This window comes from Melanerpes formicivorus, unplaced genomic scaffold (genome assembly GCF_026170545.1).
Source record: "Melanerpes formicivorus ecotype bairdi unplaced genomic scaffold, bMelFor1.0.p_v2 SCAF_78, whole genome shotgun sequence".
NCBI lineage: Eukaryota > Metazoa > Chordata > Aves > Piciformes > Picidae > Melanerpes > Melanerpes formicivorus.
In genome coordinates, this window is record NW_027142430.1 from 2,425,068 (window position 1) to 2,439,110 (window position 14,043).

The window sequence follows — 14,043 nt, forward strand, 5'->3', positions numbered from 1 at the left end:
GTATTCACAGAAGTGTGACTTATGAATAGATGACTCCATCATACATATTGATTTCATAGCAATGAAAAATGGAGAGATTATTTCCCAGCATAGGAAAAAAAAAATTACAACTCTAGCAATCTACCAAGAAATCAGTAAAACTTCAAAATGTGGTTTAACCTTTATTTTATTCTTCTCTTCCTTCCTCCCTCCTCCATCCTTATTCCTTCTAAAGAATGTAGCATGGTTTGCATACTGTGGAAAGTCTTCAAATGTACCTTCTCCAGCCTAGCTCACAGAGCATGCAGACCAAGGGTACCTTCCCAGCAACCAGCCTGATTTCCAACCTGCCCTTCCCAAAGGTCATTTGTGCATTTTACTTAGCTCAGATTTCCACACACACCCCTCCACACCTACCCACACACACTTCAATTAGGCTGTTTAGACAGTGAAATACAGACAAGAAGAGGATTTCAAGAGAGAGAGATGCTGCTTTTAAACGTGCTTCGGTGGTGCTGGTGGCTGGCAGTGGCAGAACAACGCCCAACATGTCTCTGAAGCACATCAAGTTTAAAATAGGGAGGACCAGAACTGCACTGGTTCATCCTGCTGTGTTTTTACCAGCAGCTCATCACTGGCATGAAGAACAGCCAGTAAATACCCAGTACACTGCAGGCTGACACAGCTCTCCCTGCAACTGTTCCTAGCAATAGCTATGCTAATGTATGTAATGAGCTAATTACCTGTGCTATAAACACCAAGTGCTGCATAAAGAAGGCTTTTTAATTCCAGATCATTTCAAGTTGAAATCAGCCTGCTCAGAAATGGCCAGGTTGCTTTGATTGTGGTCTTGGAAAATGCTGTGCTAAAAGGTGATTTTTCCATCATTTATCTGAGTAATAACTTGTCTTCTCTCAGAAAAAACCTGAAATTGCAGAATTTGGCCTTTTGCAAAAATAAATCCTTTCAGTGTAGGGATGCTCTGTGGCCAAACTGCTTACCAGAAGGAGAATGCTCTCTGTTCATTATCTCAACCTCTTCAGCCTCCTCAATTCGAGGAGGAATTCTGCAAGAGCTCACAAGCACTAGAACAGCAAATGGATGCCCTGCAATGCTGTTGCACTTCTCCAGAGCTGCAGGATAATTAATTCATGAGCTGGGCTGGTGCTTTTGCATACTCCTGATATTTATCACAACTTTGGCATTTATTCTTCCCAGTTGGGCCAGCAAAAAGCAGCCAATTAAGGTGTTATTCAGGCATACAACTTCCAACCCCATCCAGAAGCAAAGTAGGACAAAGAATTATCCAGGGCTTTTTTTAGAAGCTTCTAATAGATTCAGCTGAAGTAGGTAGAGAGAGATCTGGGAGACGCCTACTTGCATGGCATCTAGGGATCGCTTGACCATGTCAAAGAGCTGGGTCCTTCCCAACAAGGTCACAATGCCTCTCTGCAGTGTTGTCCTCCCCAGCTTTCCTCAAGAGGAGCAAGGACTTTGTGGCCAGGTCCCACTGCCCTGCTGAGAGTGAGCTGGCTGAGCAGGGCTTTCATGGCTGCTTTCTGATGAGCCTGCTGACAGGCAGAGCAAAGCTCTTCTGCAGTAGTCATGGAGCTGTCTCTTGACTAGGAGGCAAGGGTGGACAAAAAAAAAAATCATAACTGGAGCTTACCTCCATAGCAGAGACAACTGAAGACATTGGGTGCCCAAGCCAGGAAAGCTGTGAGCTTGTGAATCTGTAGGTCTTTACTCCTGAAAAATGAGGCCGGCAGAAGCAGAGGCATCAATTCTTCTGGCTTGCTTCACCACTGCATTTGCACACAGAGTGCCAATGATTTAGGCCTTCAATACCCAGTTTGAATAGTCTCCTACAATGGATTGTGCCACAGGTTTGGCCATAAAGAAGCAATGATCTGGAGTTTTAATGGCAGTCTTAAAACTTTTTGGTCTAACAAGCAAATACCATTTGCTATGTCCAGCAAAGTTATTATCTCTTTATGTTTATGTCAATGCAATGATGTCTGAAGCAAGGTTTAAGTGCGGTGGCATCGCAGCTAAAGATCAAAGCCAATTGTGTTTTGCATGGCAGCCCTGTAAAACACTGCTATTCCTATTAACCAGAAATCCACTTTTCTGTAGCAGATTACATTGTTGCTTTGAAGTGTGAATTGCAGCAGCCAGTGTTTATAATAATATGTACATCATTAATCTTCAGGCTTTAATCTCTGTAGTCCTATCTAGCACGGCGAAGCTTCAAACACTGCGGTGCCTGATATTGTTTATTGAGATATGAGGTGAAATCTAAATCAAGGGTCTGGGGAATCAAAACGAGATCATAAAACTCTTTTAATCTGCATAACATATTTAATGCTAGATGTGTTAGAAAGCTACTTGTGGATTTGCCTGATGAGCAGTAATACAGACATACTGGAAAGGGTAAACATATTAATTAGAGCCTGCACATCTCTCTTTCTTGCTGGTGTAATCATTAAATTGATTTTTCCAGTCTGACATGTAATTGTTCCAGCGATGGAATCCTGCTTTCCACTCCCGTTCTGCTTCATCAATATTTCCTGTAAAACACAAAATGGGTTACATTAATCTAAATGTGAATCTCTTTATATGCTAATTGGAAAATAATTTTGATTATCAATGTCATTTGCTCCAGATAAATCATGAGATGGGGCCTTTGCCTCTTAAACCTGGAATGAATGAAAATGCAGTGATTAAGGCTTTATCTTTACATCAGCAAGGAAGGACTGCAAAGAGACAATTCTGGCACACCACAGGGTAATAAATATATTAAGTGTGGGCTTGCTGATTTTGGATCATACTTCTGTCCATCAAATTAATAATTTTAAAGCCTTTTTTAACTAGAGGGGGGGAAAAAAGAGAGAGAACCATCAAAATGTTCCTTGAAGTATCCTTTACAGTGAGACCTGCATACCCTTGGACAGACGCTTCTAAACACTCCAGCTTTGCTCACGACGACAGCAGTATTGCCATTAGTCCCAATGGACTTCAATGGATGGCCAGGATTCCATCCTGCTGTGGAATAGATCCACAAGTTTAATGTGTAAGGAGCACAAACCTGGGGAAGGATCCTGTAAACTGTGCACTATGTCAACATAAAACCATCTTCTCTTTTGCTTTTCATTCCAGCCTATAAAGTATTTGCCAATAATCTGGTGTCCCAAGGCAGTACTTATTGTTAAACTTGCTGTACTTAACCAGAGCAGAGGGTGAGGATGAGAAGAGTAATAAAAAGACATCCATTTACAAGGTTGCCAGAGCATTTTATGGACAAGCATCAGTTGCTCCAGTCCCAAGAGTTAAAGCAAGGGAGAGGTGCAGGGACCTTGCAGGGCCAAGCCACACAACTATTGAAAGTAAGAGGAGGAACGTGGGCTGTATCCCACACTGGGGCTTCTGCTTTTGGATCAGTTGTAGGCTTTAAAAACACAGCTTGGAAAACCATTTATGATCTAAGAATGCCTCTACTCATTTTGGACATAATTATCTCAGCGTTCCATATTGACATAGCTTTCTTCCAAAAACCATGGTAGTTGTGTTCAGGAGATAACAGTTCCAAGGCTTCTGCATGCTCTTGTGACTTTATGATCTGCTGCTGCAGCAGACTGTAGGGCTTTTCCCTCCATAAATGCACACTTTCCCCCTTCTTTATGATCCACCAGTATTGCAAGTTTAACTGGATATGTGGAAATGAAATATCTTTGTGTTTTACACATCAGTAGAGAAAATATTTTGGAAAGCAAGCAAACAGATTTGGGGATTTAGTCTGGAGAAGCATCCAGCAGTTTGGTTACTTATCTGTGGTTTAGTTCAACACTTCCAAACCTTTTTTGGTCTGGGAATCCAGATGGCAACTTAATGAGACTTTGAAATGAGATTTACATTGGTTGGTTTACATTACTTGGTTTCAGTGAGACCACAAATAAAACCAAGATACTTGTTTTCCTGGGGAGGTTCTGTACTTGTAGCCAAAAGGGAAATTGTGAAGAACAAAGAGAGGGGGGGAGGGGGATTAACAAAAATGAACCACAGTTCTGAGATGGGGCCCTGCCTTATTCCCACCCCACTTCCCATCCCCTCCAGCAAGGTGTCAGGGGAGGGAGGGGGTACCAGGACCCCAATTAATCCCGTAATGAACCCCCCACTGACTGCTGAGCAACCCCTGAGTGTTGAGGGGGTGGTGTGTCTCAGCTTCAGGGGGTGTCCCATTGAAGCTCTAGGAAGTGGGGTGGAAAGATGTGTGGCCACCTGCAGAGTGCAGGATTCCTTAGCCGACAAACTCTGTAGCTGCCTAGAGCAAAACAATCACATTCCATGGGTGCCAAGAACAACATCCTCACCTTGGCACCCTGGGATTGGCACAGGCTGAAAAAGCCACCTCCTTGGCATGCTGGCACCTCTGATTGGGAAAAGATTTTAGCTTATCTATGTGGTTGGATTTTACTGGATAGGGGATTGATAACACCATGTAAAAACAGCCACTCCAAGCTATAAGGTAGATTGGGGGTTAGGGCTGCTTCTGTAAGTTCACTACTTCTGGCTGGGGCTTCTGTGTAGGGAAGCTGCAAGGGATATGCTCAGGACTTCTGTTGGCTGCTTTGTCTCTTAAGGGCTTCCAGGACTTCTGCTGTTAGTGAGACTCTGAGACTCTGTATTGCTGGGGATTCCACAACGCAGCAATAAAGGACTTCTGGGAGGATTTCTGAGCTCCTGTGCTCTCTGCACTTCTGGAATCTCATTGCTATATGGCAACAGGGTTCCTGCCTTCATTCTTCACCCAATGGCAGCCTGGATCAGGGGGGAACAACACCAGTTGGTGCCTGAACGTGGATGGACGACTGGAAGATTTCAAGAGGCAATATCCTGCCTCTCAGAAACTCACCTTGGGACGTTTCTGAACATAAAGCTGCAGCCAGGGCCTCAGGTGGAAAATTCAGCTATAGCCACGTCAAATGGTTTGGGAATACTGGTGTTATTTGCAGAAAAATGCCTCAGCTCTATTTCTTATCTTTTCTTGGTTAGGGGCATCCAGTTTTGTTTATCCAGGCAAAGCCTCCCTTTAGGAATTAAATAGCCTGTTCCTTCTTAAATTATTCAAGTTTGGATGTGTTAGAAGTCTGCCCCAAAACGTTGGGAACTGAAATACCTGTACCATACACAAGTCCTCATTTAAAAGTCACTGTTCTGGGGTGTAAATTATGAGGTGTTTCAGCATTTCTTAAAGATCACAATGAAAAATTGAGTTGACTGGGGGGAGCCAACATGAAGAAACTCAGAGTGGCCACTAGTATGAATCTAAAAGACAAAAGGAGAAGGAAAACACTAAAGTAAGAACTTGGTTTCCCATTTGTTTGCTTTTTTTCAGTGATAAGATCCAAATTGAAGTCACAAGTCAATGCATCCCATTATCACCAACATCATCAATCTCTTTGAAGCAACCACCCATGACTTAGATGAGCTGACAGCTAGAAGGGAAAAAAAAAAAAAAGAAGGCAAAGCTTAGATAATTTCTCTTACCTAGGAATCACAGCTCAGAGCTGTGGTTACTCAGCAGTGCTGTGGCATTCAGCTTTTAATGCACTGGGCCGAATCTGCTCTATGCTCTCATTGAACAGAATCACAGAATAGCTCGCACTGGAAGGGAGCTCAGAGCTCATCTGCTCCAAGCTCCCCACCATGCCCAGGGACACCTCTCAGCTACACTCAGCTGCTCAAGGCCTCAGCCAGCCTGGCCTCAAACACCCCCAGCAAGGAGGCAGCCACAGCCTCCCTGGCCAGCCTGGCCTCAAACACCCCCAGCAAGGAGGCAGCCACAGGCCCCCTGGCCAGCCTGGGCCACACTCTCACCACCCTCACAAGCAACAACTTCTGCCTCAGCTCCACTCTAACCCTGCTCTGCCTCAGCTTCAAACCATTCCCCCTTGGCCTGGCTCCAGACCCCCTCAGCAAAAGTCTCTCTGCAGCCTTCCTGCAGGATGCCTTCATGTCCTGGCAGGTAGCTCTGAGGTCTTCTCTTCTCCAGGCTGAACACCCCCACAATAAAAGGGAGTAAGGTGTTGTGCTGGGTTGCACCCATTCTTGATGGGGGATGAAAAGAAGTGGGCAGAGAGAGACTTGGTTTTCCCCTCCCAGGAGGAGGGCCTCCCCTGGGTCAAACAGTTCACTCCCCCTCTCTGTCAGCAAGCCTATAAAAACGGTGGACATCTTTCTTCCCTTTCCCATTCACATCATCAGACCTCTGCTACTGCTTGACAGACCTCTGCTACTGCTGCTTCCTGTATCCACACTTTCTGAAGAACTGAATCCACTGGCACCACGGGAATCCAATGCCAGCTGGGCCTGGTTTTGTATATGTGCCTGTTTACCCTTCATCCTATACCTTTGTAACCTTCCCTGTTACTGCTATATGCTTGGGGCTTTTTTTTTTTGTTAAAAAAATTACCTTTATACTTCCAAACTGATTCCAGACCTTCTTATCTCATGATCTTACCTCTCCTTTCTCCTGCCTAGTTTGCTTTACCTTATCAGGAAAGGGAGAGGGGAAGGTGTTGGGGTTTGTTTTGAGCAAGAGGGGACATGGGTCCCAGGAACACCCATGCAATTCAGGCCTTGAAGAATTCTCTGTTGATAATATAGTGGTGGAGTAGGAGATGTGAGAAAGTTCTGATTGCTTGGTATGCTGAAGTCCAGCTGCCCCTGAGATGGGAGGCAAGCAAGATAAGGAGGAGGCGAGATCTGGGAAAAAGAGCAATTAGACCGAATAGAAGAATTCCACAGAGTTGTGAAAACAATGATGTAACCTTTTAGAGAGAAACCAATAGTATGTTGCCAAGTGGGCATAATTATAGTAAACTGTATATAAGATATGTCTGATGCTCAATAAAGTTGGATTTTCGCTGATCACATTGATCGTATAGCGGCCCCTTCTTGTAACAGGAAGGAATCGAAGTCTGTTTCCATTTGGGCTCTTGGACTCTGAGTAAAGCTCAAACCAGCACTGAAGGCAAGAAGAGCCCAGACTCAATCCCAAACTTTAGAGTGCTATCAATTAGCCTAATGCAAAGCCCAGATGAATGTCTGAGGAGGGAGATTTCCGCAGGAATGACTCACACCTCAGTGCTCAGGACCGTCCTGGTTGAGCAGACCACAAAAAGAAACGGGATTTTTTTGTTGGCCGCTTCGGCAGTGTCAGCACAGACAGCTGGCATTTCTTTTCTCTCCTTACAGCCATGCACCCCTTGCTTGAATGGCATTAAAGAAAGTTCATGTGCTGAACTGCTCAATGTGCTATGGGGTGCTACTTGGGACTGTGTTTTTGTGCATTAGCATTAAGCTTGGGACAAAGGCCATGCCGCTGTTGAGATAGAGCATAATGAATGAGGGATGGTGAGTTAGGGTGCATTTTTCCATCCTCAGCAGCCCATAAATGCAGGTACCTGCAAGCTTCTTGATTCATTAGAATGATAAATGCTACAAATGAATCTGTGCTGTAAGTTTTCAGGATGATAGTTCGTACATTAATGTTCAGAGAAGAGAAAACAAATAGTATCTACCCTTCAGTATCTCTATTCCCTGCTCTTCAGGCACACGCTCTGAATATCTATGCTCTTTTAACCACTACAGGAGATTTGGTTGCAGATGAATTTTTAAGGAATACAAGGTTTATAATTTTGTTTGTTTGTTTGAATTTTATTTCTTCTTCCCAAAGTGAAGAGAGCTCTTGGGGAGATGAAATACTGCCAGGGTGGTTCCCTTTCCTGTGATGCGAGGTGCTGGAGCAGGAAAGATCTCAGATTAAAGCCCATAGCCTATAGGTGCAGCGCAGAGTCTTATTTTGGTAGGTGCAATGGCATTGGTGAGGTTATGTCTGACTCTTCTGCATGCATCTGGTGCAGCATCCAGCTCTGTGGATATTAAAACTAATTCTGGTGGGGGTTTTCTGATGAGTCACATTTGTAGTATTTTTGCTTCCCTGAGGATTTTGCTCTCCTGAATCCAGATAACAATAGCAAATAATTATTTTGGTGGTCAAGAGGCTGAACTTTTCTTTGTCTCCACATTCAAAATCATTTCAGGGTTGTTTCAATACCTCATGTATTTATATCAGCTCCTTTGATTTCTCTGTAGATGATATATGATGCAGTAATATCAAATAAACCAGAAAACTCTGTATTAGGCACTCAAAAATCAGTAATGGAGCAATAAATGGAAAGCTTGGATGCCTGCAGCTTTCTATAATCAAGAGGAAATGGGCATTTATAAATAGTTAGGGCTCGAGATGCCTTAAAGATTGTGTTAAGGAGGGAGAGTCTAACATAGATGCATTTATAATTAAGGAGTGATTGCTCTAAAAGCCACTGAAGAGTCACTTGCTGCTTACTGCCCCTCCGGTGCATTTCTTTCAGAAGCAGCCATCAGGAAAGGTTCTGGTGGGGGTCCCACTGCTCGTGCCCTTAAATGAAACATTAAATGATGAATGCTCCCAGCTCATCTCAGGGTGAGTGGGAACAGGGGGGATGCTCAATACCCTTGCAGTGGGGTTGAAATCTCACCAGGAATCTTCCTGACTTGGAAGCGGGAGCCCACAGAAGGCAAATCGAGTTCCAGCTGCCCTGCCTAGTGATCATCAGGCTGGCCACAAGGACAGTGTCTGACTTGTGTTCTCCATGGTACTTCTACAGTTTGTGTATTGGAATTGAAGGAGAAGGCATTCAGAAGTCTTCACAAGTCATGCCAAGTCCTCTGGAGGTCTGAAAGCCAGGGTTTATGTGTGGCTGTTGCTGTCATCTTACTGCATGAGGCTTAGTTTTTACTATTTTTTTTCTCAACCCATAATTGTGACTTTTCCCCCCCCCTGATATATTTGATGAGGCTGCTTGAGGAAAATAACCATGCAGATGGCAGGGAGTAAATATTTTCCTCTCTCATATTGAACTGCCTCAAGGAACCCATTTTACCCAGCCTGTGATGGCAACAGGCTTGCTCAGAGGCTGAGCACATTTGGAGCTGGCCACTGCATGCGGGGAAGATCCCAAGGGGGTAGCAAGGCTTGTGCTAGCAGCGGATCAGTAACTAAATGAGTGGTTCATTACCAAGCATATCCATAACAAGTTCTGACCACTTGGGACAGTGAGAAATCCTCTTGCAATTTCTTCAAGATAAGTTAAACCGGTTTGATTGTCCTCTGCAGCTTCTGCCTGCTGTAATTCCATTCCCTCTATTCAAACCCTACTTGAACCATAACTCACAACAACAATAATATTAATTTCCCTTCCTCCTTGTTCTCTGTCATCTTGCAGCACATCATATTAAAGCAACTTTCTCCTTATGTGAATATTTCAGTGGAAGACATAATAGAAAAGATAGACCCTCAGAAGAGGAGGCATTGTGTGTGTTTATGGCACGTGATGTCCTTTGGGCATAAAAGGAGACAGAAATGCAAACCAAGATTACAGTGAGAGAACTGCCACAATATAAACTGCTGTATTGTGCTGGTAAGCAGAATCCTAAAGGTTTCTTTGTCAGGTTGTACAGGCAACATAAACATAGCCCCACAGGATTTCTGTTATGATAGTTCCAGGACTGAGAGATACAGCAATATCGCTTGACAATATTCCTGTATCATTTCAGGATCCAGGATCCATTCTTTCCTTCTTGCTCAAGAATTTATCTTAATTAAATTATGTAAATTCCTGTTGTAAATTACTGAAAATGGCAGAGTGATGTATTTATGTCTGTTGGCAGATGTGGAGTGCTGCTTTGTCATCCCTCACACTGCAGGACCATGCAAAGTGACTCTGCTGTCCTGCCAAGATGTGCTGAACTATGTCTGGTGATGTGCTCTCTCCTGCTCCTCCACAGAGCGGTTGGCTATGCACAATCCATTTGTAAGATGCATATTACTCAACAGGGGTTCACAGCCAGGTTAAAGAAATATGTAAATCAGTTCAGTCCTCCTGGCTCAGCACAAAGGGCTTGTCAGAGTTTGAGACATCTCCCTAAAATCCATCAGCAATTTGGTATACAGTGATTTTAAAATAGCAGAGTGTGCTTTATAAATTATTCATTTTACCTACTGTTTTTACTTCTCTTGATTTAATTGAAAAACAGCTTTTGAGGGGGGATAAACGTGGAGCCATAATACAGTTATAGGCTCAAATGAGGAGGGAATAAATTACTTCAGAGAGAATCATCTGTGTGCCGTCAAAGTTTACAGTTTTTAACACTAACAGTCAAATTGAATCTCGCAGAAAGCTTGTAAATGACTAATTAACAGCTTTAAAAGTGTCTCTTGTTTTTGAAGTGAGACTTCCCCCTCCCCTCCAGTCAGGCTGCAAAATCATTTTATGAAAGCAATCCCTTTCAAAGCCCAGAAGGACAGAGGGTTGGTGTGTTTGCTGGGCTCTGCAAACCCAGCTTCATTCGGCTTCTGAACAAAATCGGAGCCTTTTGTGTTCGTCTGAGCTTAAAGTTTCAAGCAGCCCATTATACTTTTCTAAGTAGTGAAATCTCATAAACTTGAAGTGTACATGGTTAGGCACAAATCAGTTCTGTTTTGCATAGGCAAATCCTGAAGTCTCTGGGTTGTCATCAATGATTAAGGCTCTTGAAATAAAACACAGGGCGCTCTGGTGTGAGAGGCAGAATAGAATCCACTCCTGGCAGCAGTCATGCACTTAATATCCTCTGTGGATTAGTTGCATAATAATATAATCCCATAAATAATAGATAAATTAATCCCAATGTAACACCTCACAACATGCCTCAGGTGCATGAAGGTTATACAGAATGTCTAAAGCCTCCAGAACCCCCAAGGCAAGGTCCCCCTTTAGCAATGTCTCAGGAGCCCAAAGCCAAGCCCCTCACAGGGCATAGCTTGAGACCAGAGATTTGCAGCGCTCTTCATGTCATGTTGGGTATGCATCTGTACTTGAGGACAGAGAAGGTCCACACCACTGAAATGCTGGCCCTTAGCCTGTCCCAAATCTTTTGTCCCAGCACACAACAGGGTGGAGAGTCCATGACACGCGACACAGCATGGACAATTCTACCCAAGATCTGAACGTGTAATGGAAATTCACTTATAAACAGGACTGTAAAGATTTAAACTCAGTATCCCTTGAATACCAAGCAAATGATCCTTGTATGAAAGTTCTACAAAACCAAATCCAAAAGTATTTTTTACCTGTCAATTCCAGGATTTTGGGGAAAAAAATATCCCAGAAGCGACAGTACTGAGCACGTAACTTTGTCAGCAGCTCTGGAGCGCTGGTGTTGAGGGTCAGGTACTGCTGCTGGCTGCTGTTGAAGGCTGGCCAGCGTCCTCCTTTAATCAGGGTCCCGTTTGGAGCTCTAAACCACAGAACAAACATTGCATTAGGAATGAGACATTTACCTCAGCACCTCAATGAAGCTTGTTTGGGTTTTTTTTTTGTGTAACAGTAATTTTTCAGCTGAAGTATTCAGTATTCCTAAGGTTGGAAGGGACCTCAAAGATCATCAAGTCCAACCTGTCACCCAGACCTCATGACTAGAGTAGGGAGGACACTACTGCCCACTGCAGGCTTTGAACTCACAACCTTCCCATTAAGGGTCTGATGCACTACCAACTGAGCCACTTGTGTGTTAGTTTGGAATTGCTGCAGCACCCTTTCATTAGCAACAGGTTGGAGGGGAAGGAGATAAACTTGATTGAACTCAAAGTGAAAAGGCAAATATTTATGTTCCTCTTTTGGGGTAATCAGGGTTAATAGCAAGTGCAATGGAGAGCCAAAAAGATGATCCAGGGGCTGGAACACCTCTGCTGTGAGGTAAAGGCTAAGGGAGCTGGGGTTATTCATCCTGCAGATGAGAAGACTTCAGGGGGACCTTAAAACTGCCTTTAAATATCTCAAGGGATCCTACAGGCAGGCTACAGAGGGACTTTTTATTCAAGAGTGTCCACCCATAGGACAAGGGGAAATAGATTTAAATTGAAGCAGAATAGGTTTAGATTGGATCTTAGGAAGAAATTCTTCACTACAAGGGTGAGAAGACTCTGGAATGGATTGTCTGGAGAGGTTGTGGATGTCCCTCCTTGGAGACATTCAAGGCCAGGCTGGATGAGGCCTTCAGTAACCTGGGCTAGTTGAGAGGCATCCCTGCCCATGGCAAGGGGTTGGATTAGATGATCTCTAAGGTCTCTTCCAGCCTAAGCCATTCTATGTATAAACAATCACACACTAACTACACTCCTAGAACCTGGAGATTTGCACAAAAGCTGTAAGTCACTATGGATAACTGCAGAGCAAACCAAGCCACCAGTCAGGTAGGTTTGAGTGGTGTATGGTTTAGTTTGGGTGTCGCTGACCCTTTCAGGCAGATGAGTGGGTTGGCCTAAAGTGCTAAGATAAAAATGTAGGCAAAGATACAAGTAACAGCTAGATGCCAATGAGAGCCTCTTCTCCTTGGTGGCAAGAGCAAATGGCTCCAAGATGCAGCAGGGCAGGTTCAGGCTGGATGCTAGGAAATATTTCTTCCCAGAGGGGGCTCTCAGTCATTGGAATGTTCTGCCCAGGGCAGTGCTGCAGTCCCCATCCCTGGGGGTGTTCAAACAGTGTGGAGCTGGTGCTTAGGGCCATGGTTTGGTGATGACCCTGCTGTGCTGGGTCAAGGGTTGGACTGGGTGAGCTTGGAGGTCTCTTCCAGCCAGATGTTCTCTGTGATTCTGTACTGGGAGAGAATAGAATTATTCCTCACTGAGAAGGAACCATTCCTACTGGAAGTATGTTGAGCCCTGTGAGCAGGGTGCCAAGAAGGAAGAATCTCAAACCTTTTGGAAAGCAGGAAGAGGAACAGAGTGTTTGGTTCTTTGTAAAACAAGCTCTGCACACTAAAGGATCACAGCTGTTAGTATTAAAATAGCTGTGATAAATATTTAAAATACAACACAATTCATCTGCTTCTAGGGATAGGCAGCTGGGGTTTCACCTCCAAAATCAGCAACTGGTATCTGTACAGCTAGAGGGGAAAACCCAAAAGGTTTACTTACCTAGAAAAAGAACAAAACTGGGAGGCTGGCATTAGGGAACAAATGAGACTGGGTGTGATTCTCAGAAAAATGAGGTGATTTGTGACTGCTTATGGTATAAATTCTTGTGAACTCTGATTAAACCTTAAGAATTAAACTTCTTATTGCAAGTGCAAGTAGAAGGGACTCGTTTTTCTGTTCAAGAAGATGATCTAAAGAAAATCTGGAGCTTAGAGCAGAACAGCAGCATTTGCTGGTTCTTGGGGAATAAATACAGAGCACCATCAGCTGTGTTCATTTGGTTATTGCTGCTTTACTTTTCACCCAAAGGCAGTGGTCAGAGAGGAGTCTGGGATGTGTGGAGCCCACTTGAGTTATGCTTGCCGAGAGTGGGAAGAGGGTACCAGGTGTGGGTGAGAGCAGTCAAAGCATGAGTCTCCACTGCTGACATAAGATCACAGCTCTCAGTTCATTCCTCAGAATCAGGTTTTGGGCCACCTTTAGTGTTCTGGAGCCTCTGGCATCAGCTCTTTGCAGAAAGGATGTTGGGGATTGGGCATGTAATTTCCTGAACTGCTTACTTCTTTACCCATATCTCTTTACTAATTCAGCTCTGATTAACCTGTGGCACCCTTTTTAACTGCCTATTTATTTGTGGCTCATGGGGCCGATGACTTAAGCAGAGGTGACTTGCACTACAGGCAGAGATCAGCACGCTAATGGTGCTGTCAGTACCCGTTTAACAGCTCCTCTCTCTGCAATAAATCATGACATTCCACATCAGAGTTTACAGCTGGGGGACGGGGGGGTACACAGTGGCTACAGATGTCTTTTACTGGAAATAACTGAAAGAACTGTCAGATGAACACATGAAATACATGGACCTGTTGATTACGGCATTCTCCCTGCATTTCTAGGAAGCTTCTGTCCAAGGGAGTGCCCAGCAACGTCCTCCCCAGCTCCACCACTGAATCACTGCCTTTAAAAAGAAGCTCCCAGTTACAGCAAAACACAGGCCACAGGAG

General features: G+C 44.1%; 1 protein-coding gene across 4 annotated transcripts in view; it reads right to left on the bottom strand.

The window, feature by feature from the left end:
• Positions 1 to 138: 138 nt before the first annotated feature.
• Positions 139 to 14,043, bottom strand: part of BCHE (butyrylcholinesterase) — a 38,626-nt gene continuing 24,721 nt past the window's right edge. For 3 of the 4 annotated variants that reach the window (XM_068164263.1, XM_068164264.1, XM_068164265.1), the window contains exons 3-4: positions 11,195 to 11,361; positions 139 to 2,549 (exon numbers count right to left, since the gene is read on the bottom strand). In XM_068164263.1, coding sequence (XP_068020364.1) covers positions 2,422 to 2,549; positions 11,195 to 11,361 — 295 coding nt within the window. In that variant the 3' untranslated portion in view covers positions 139 to 2,421. The remainder of the gene's footprint in view (positions 2,550 to 11,194; positions 11,362 to 14,043) is intronic. The other variant, XM_068164266.1, reaches the window with a different exon arrangement.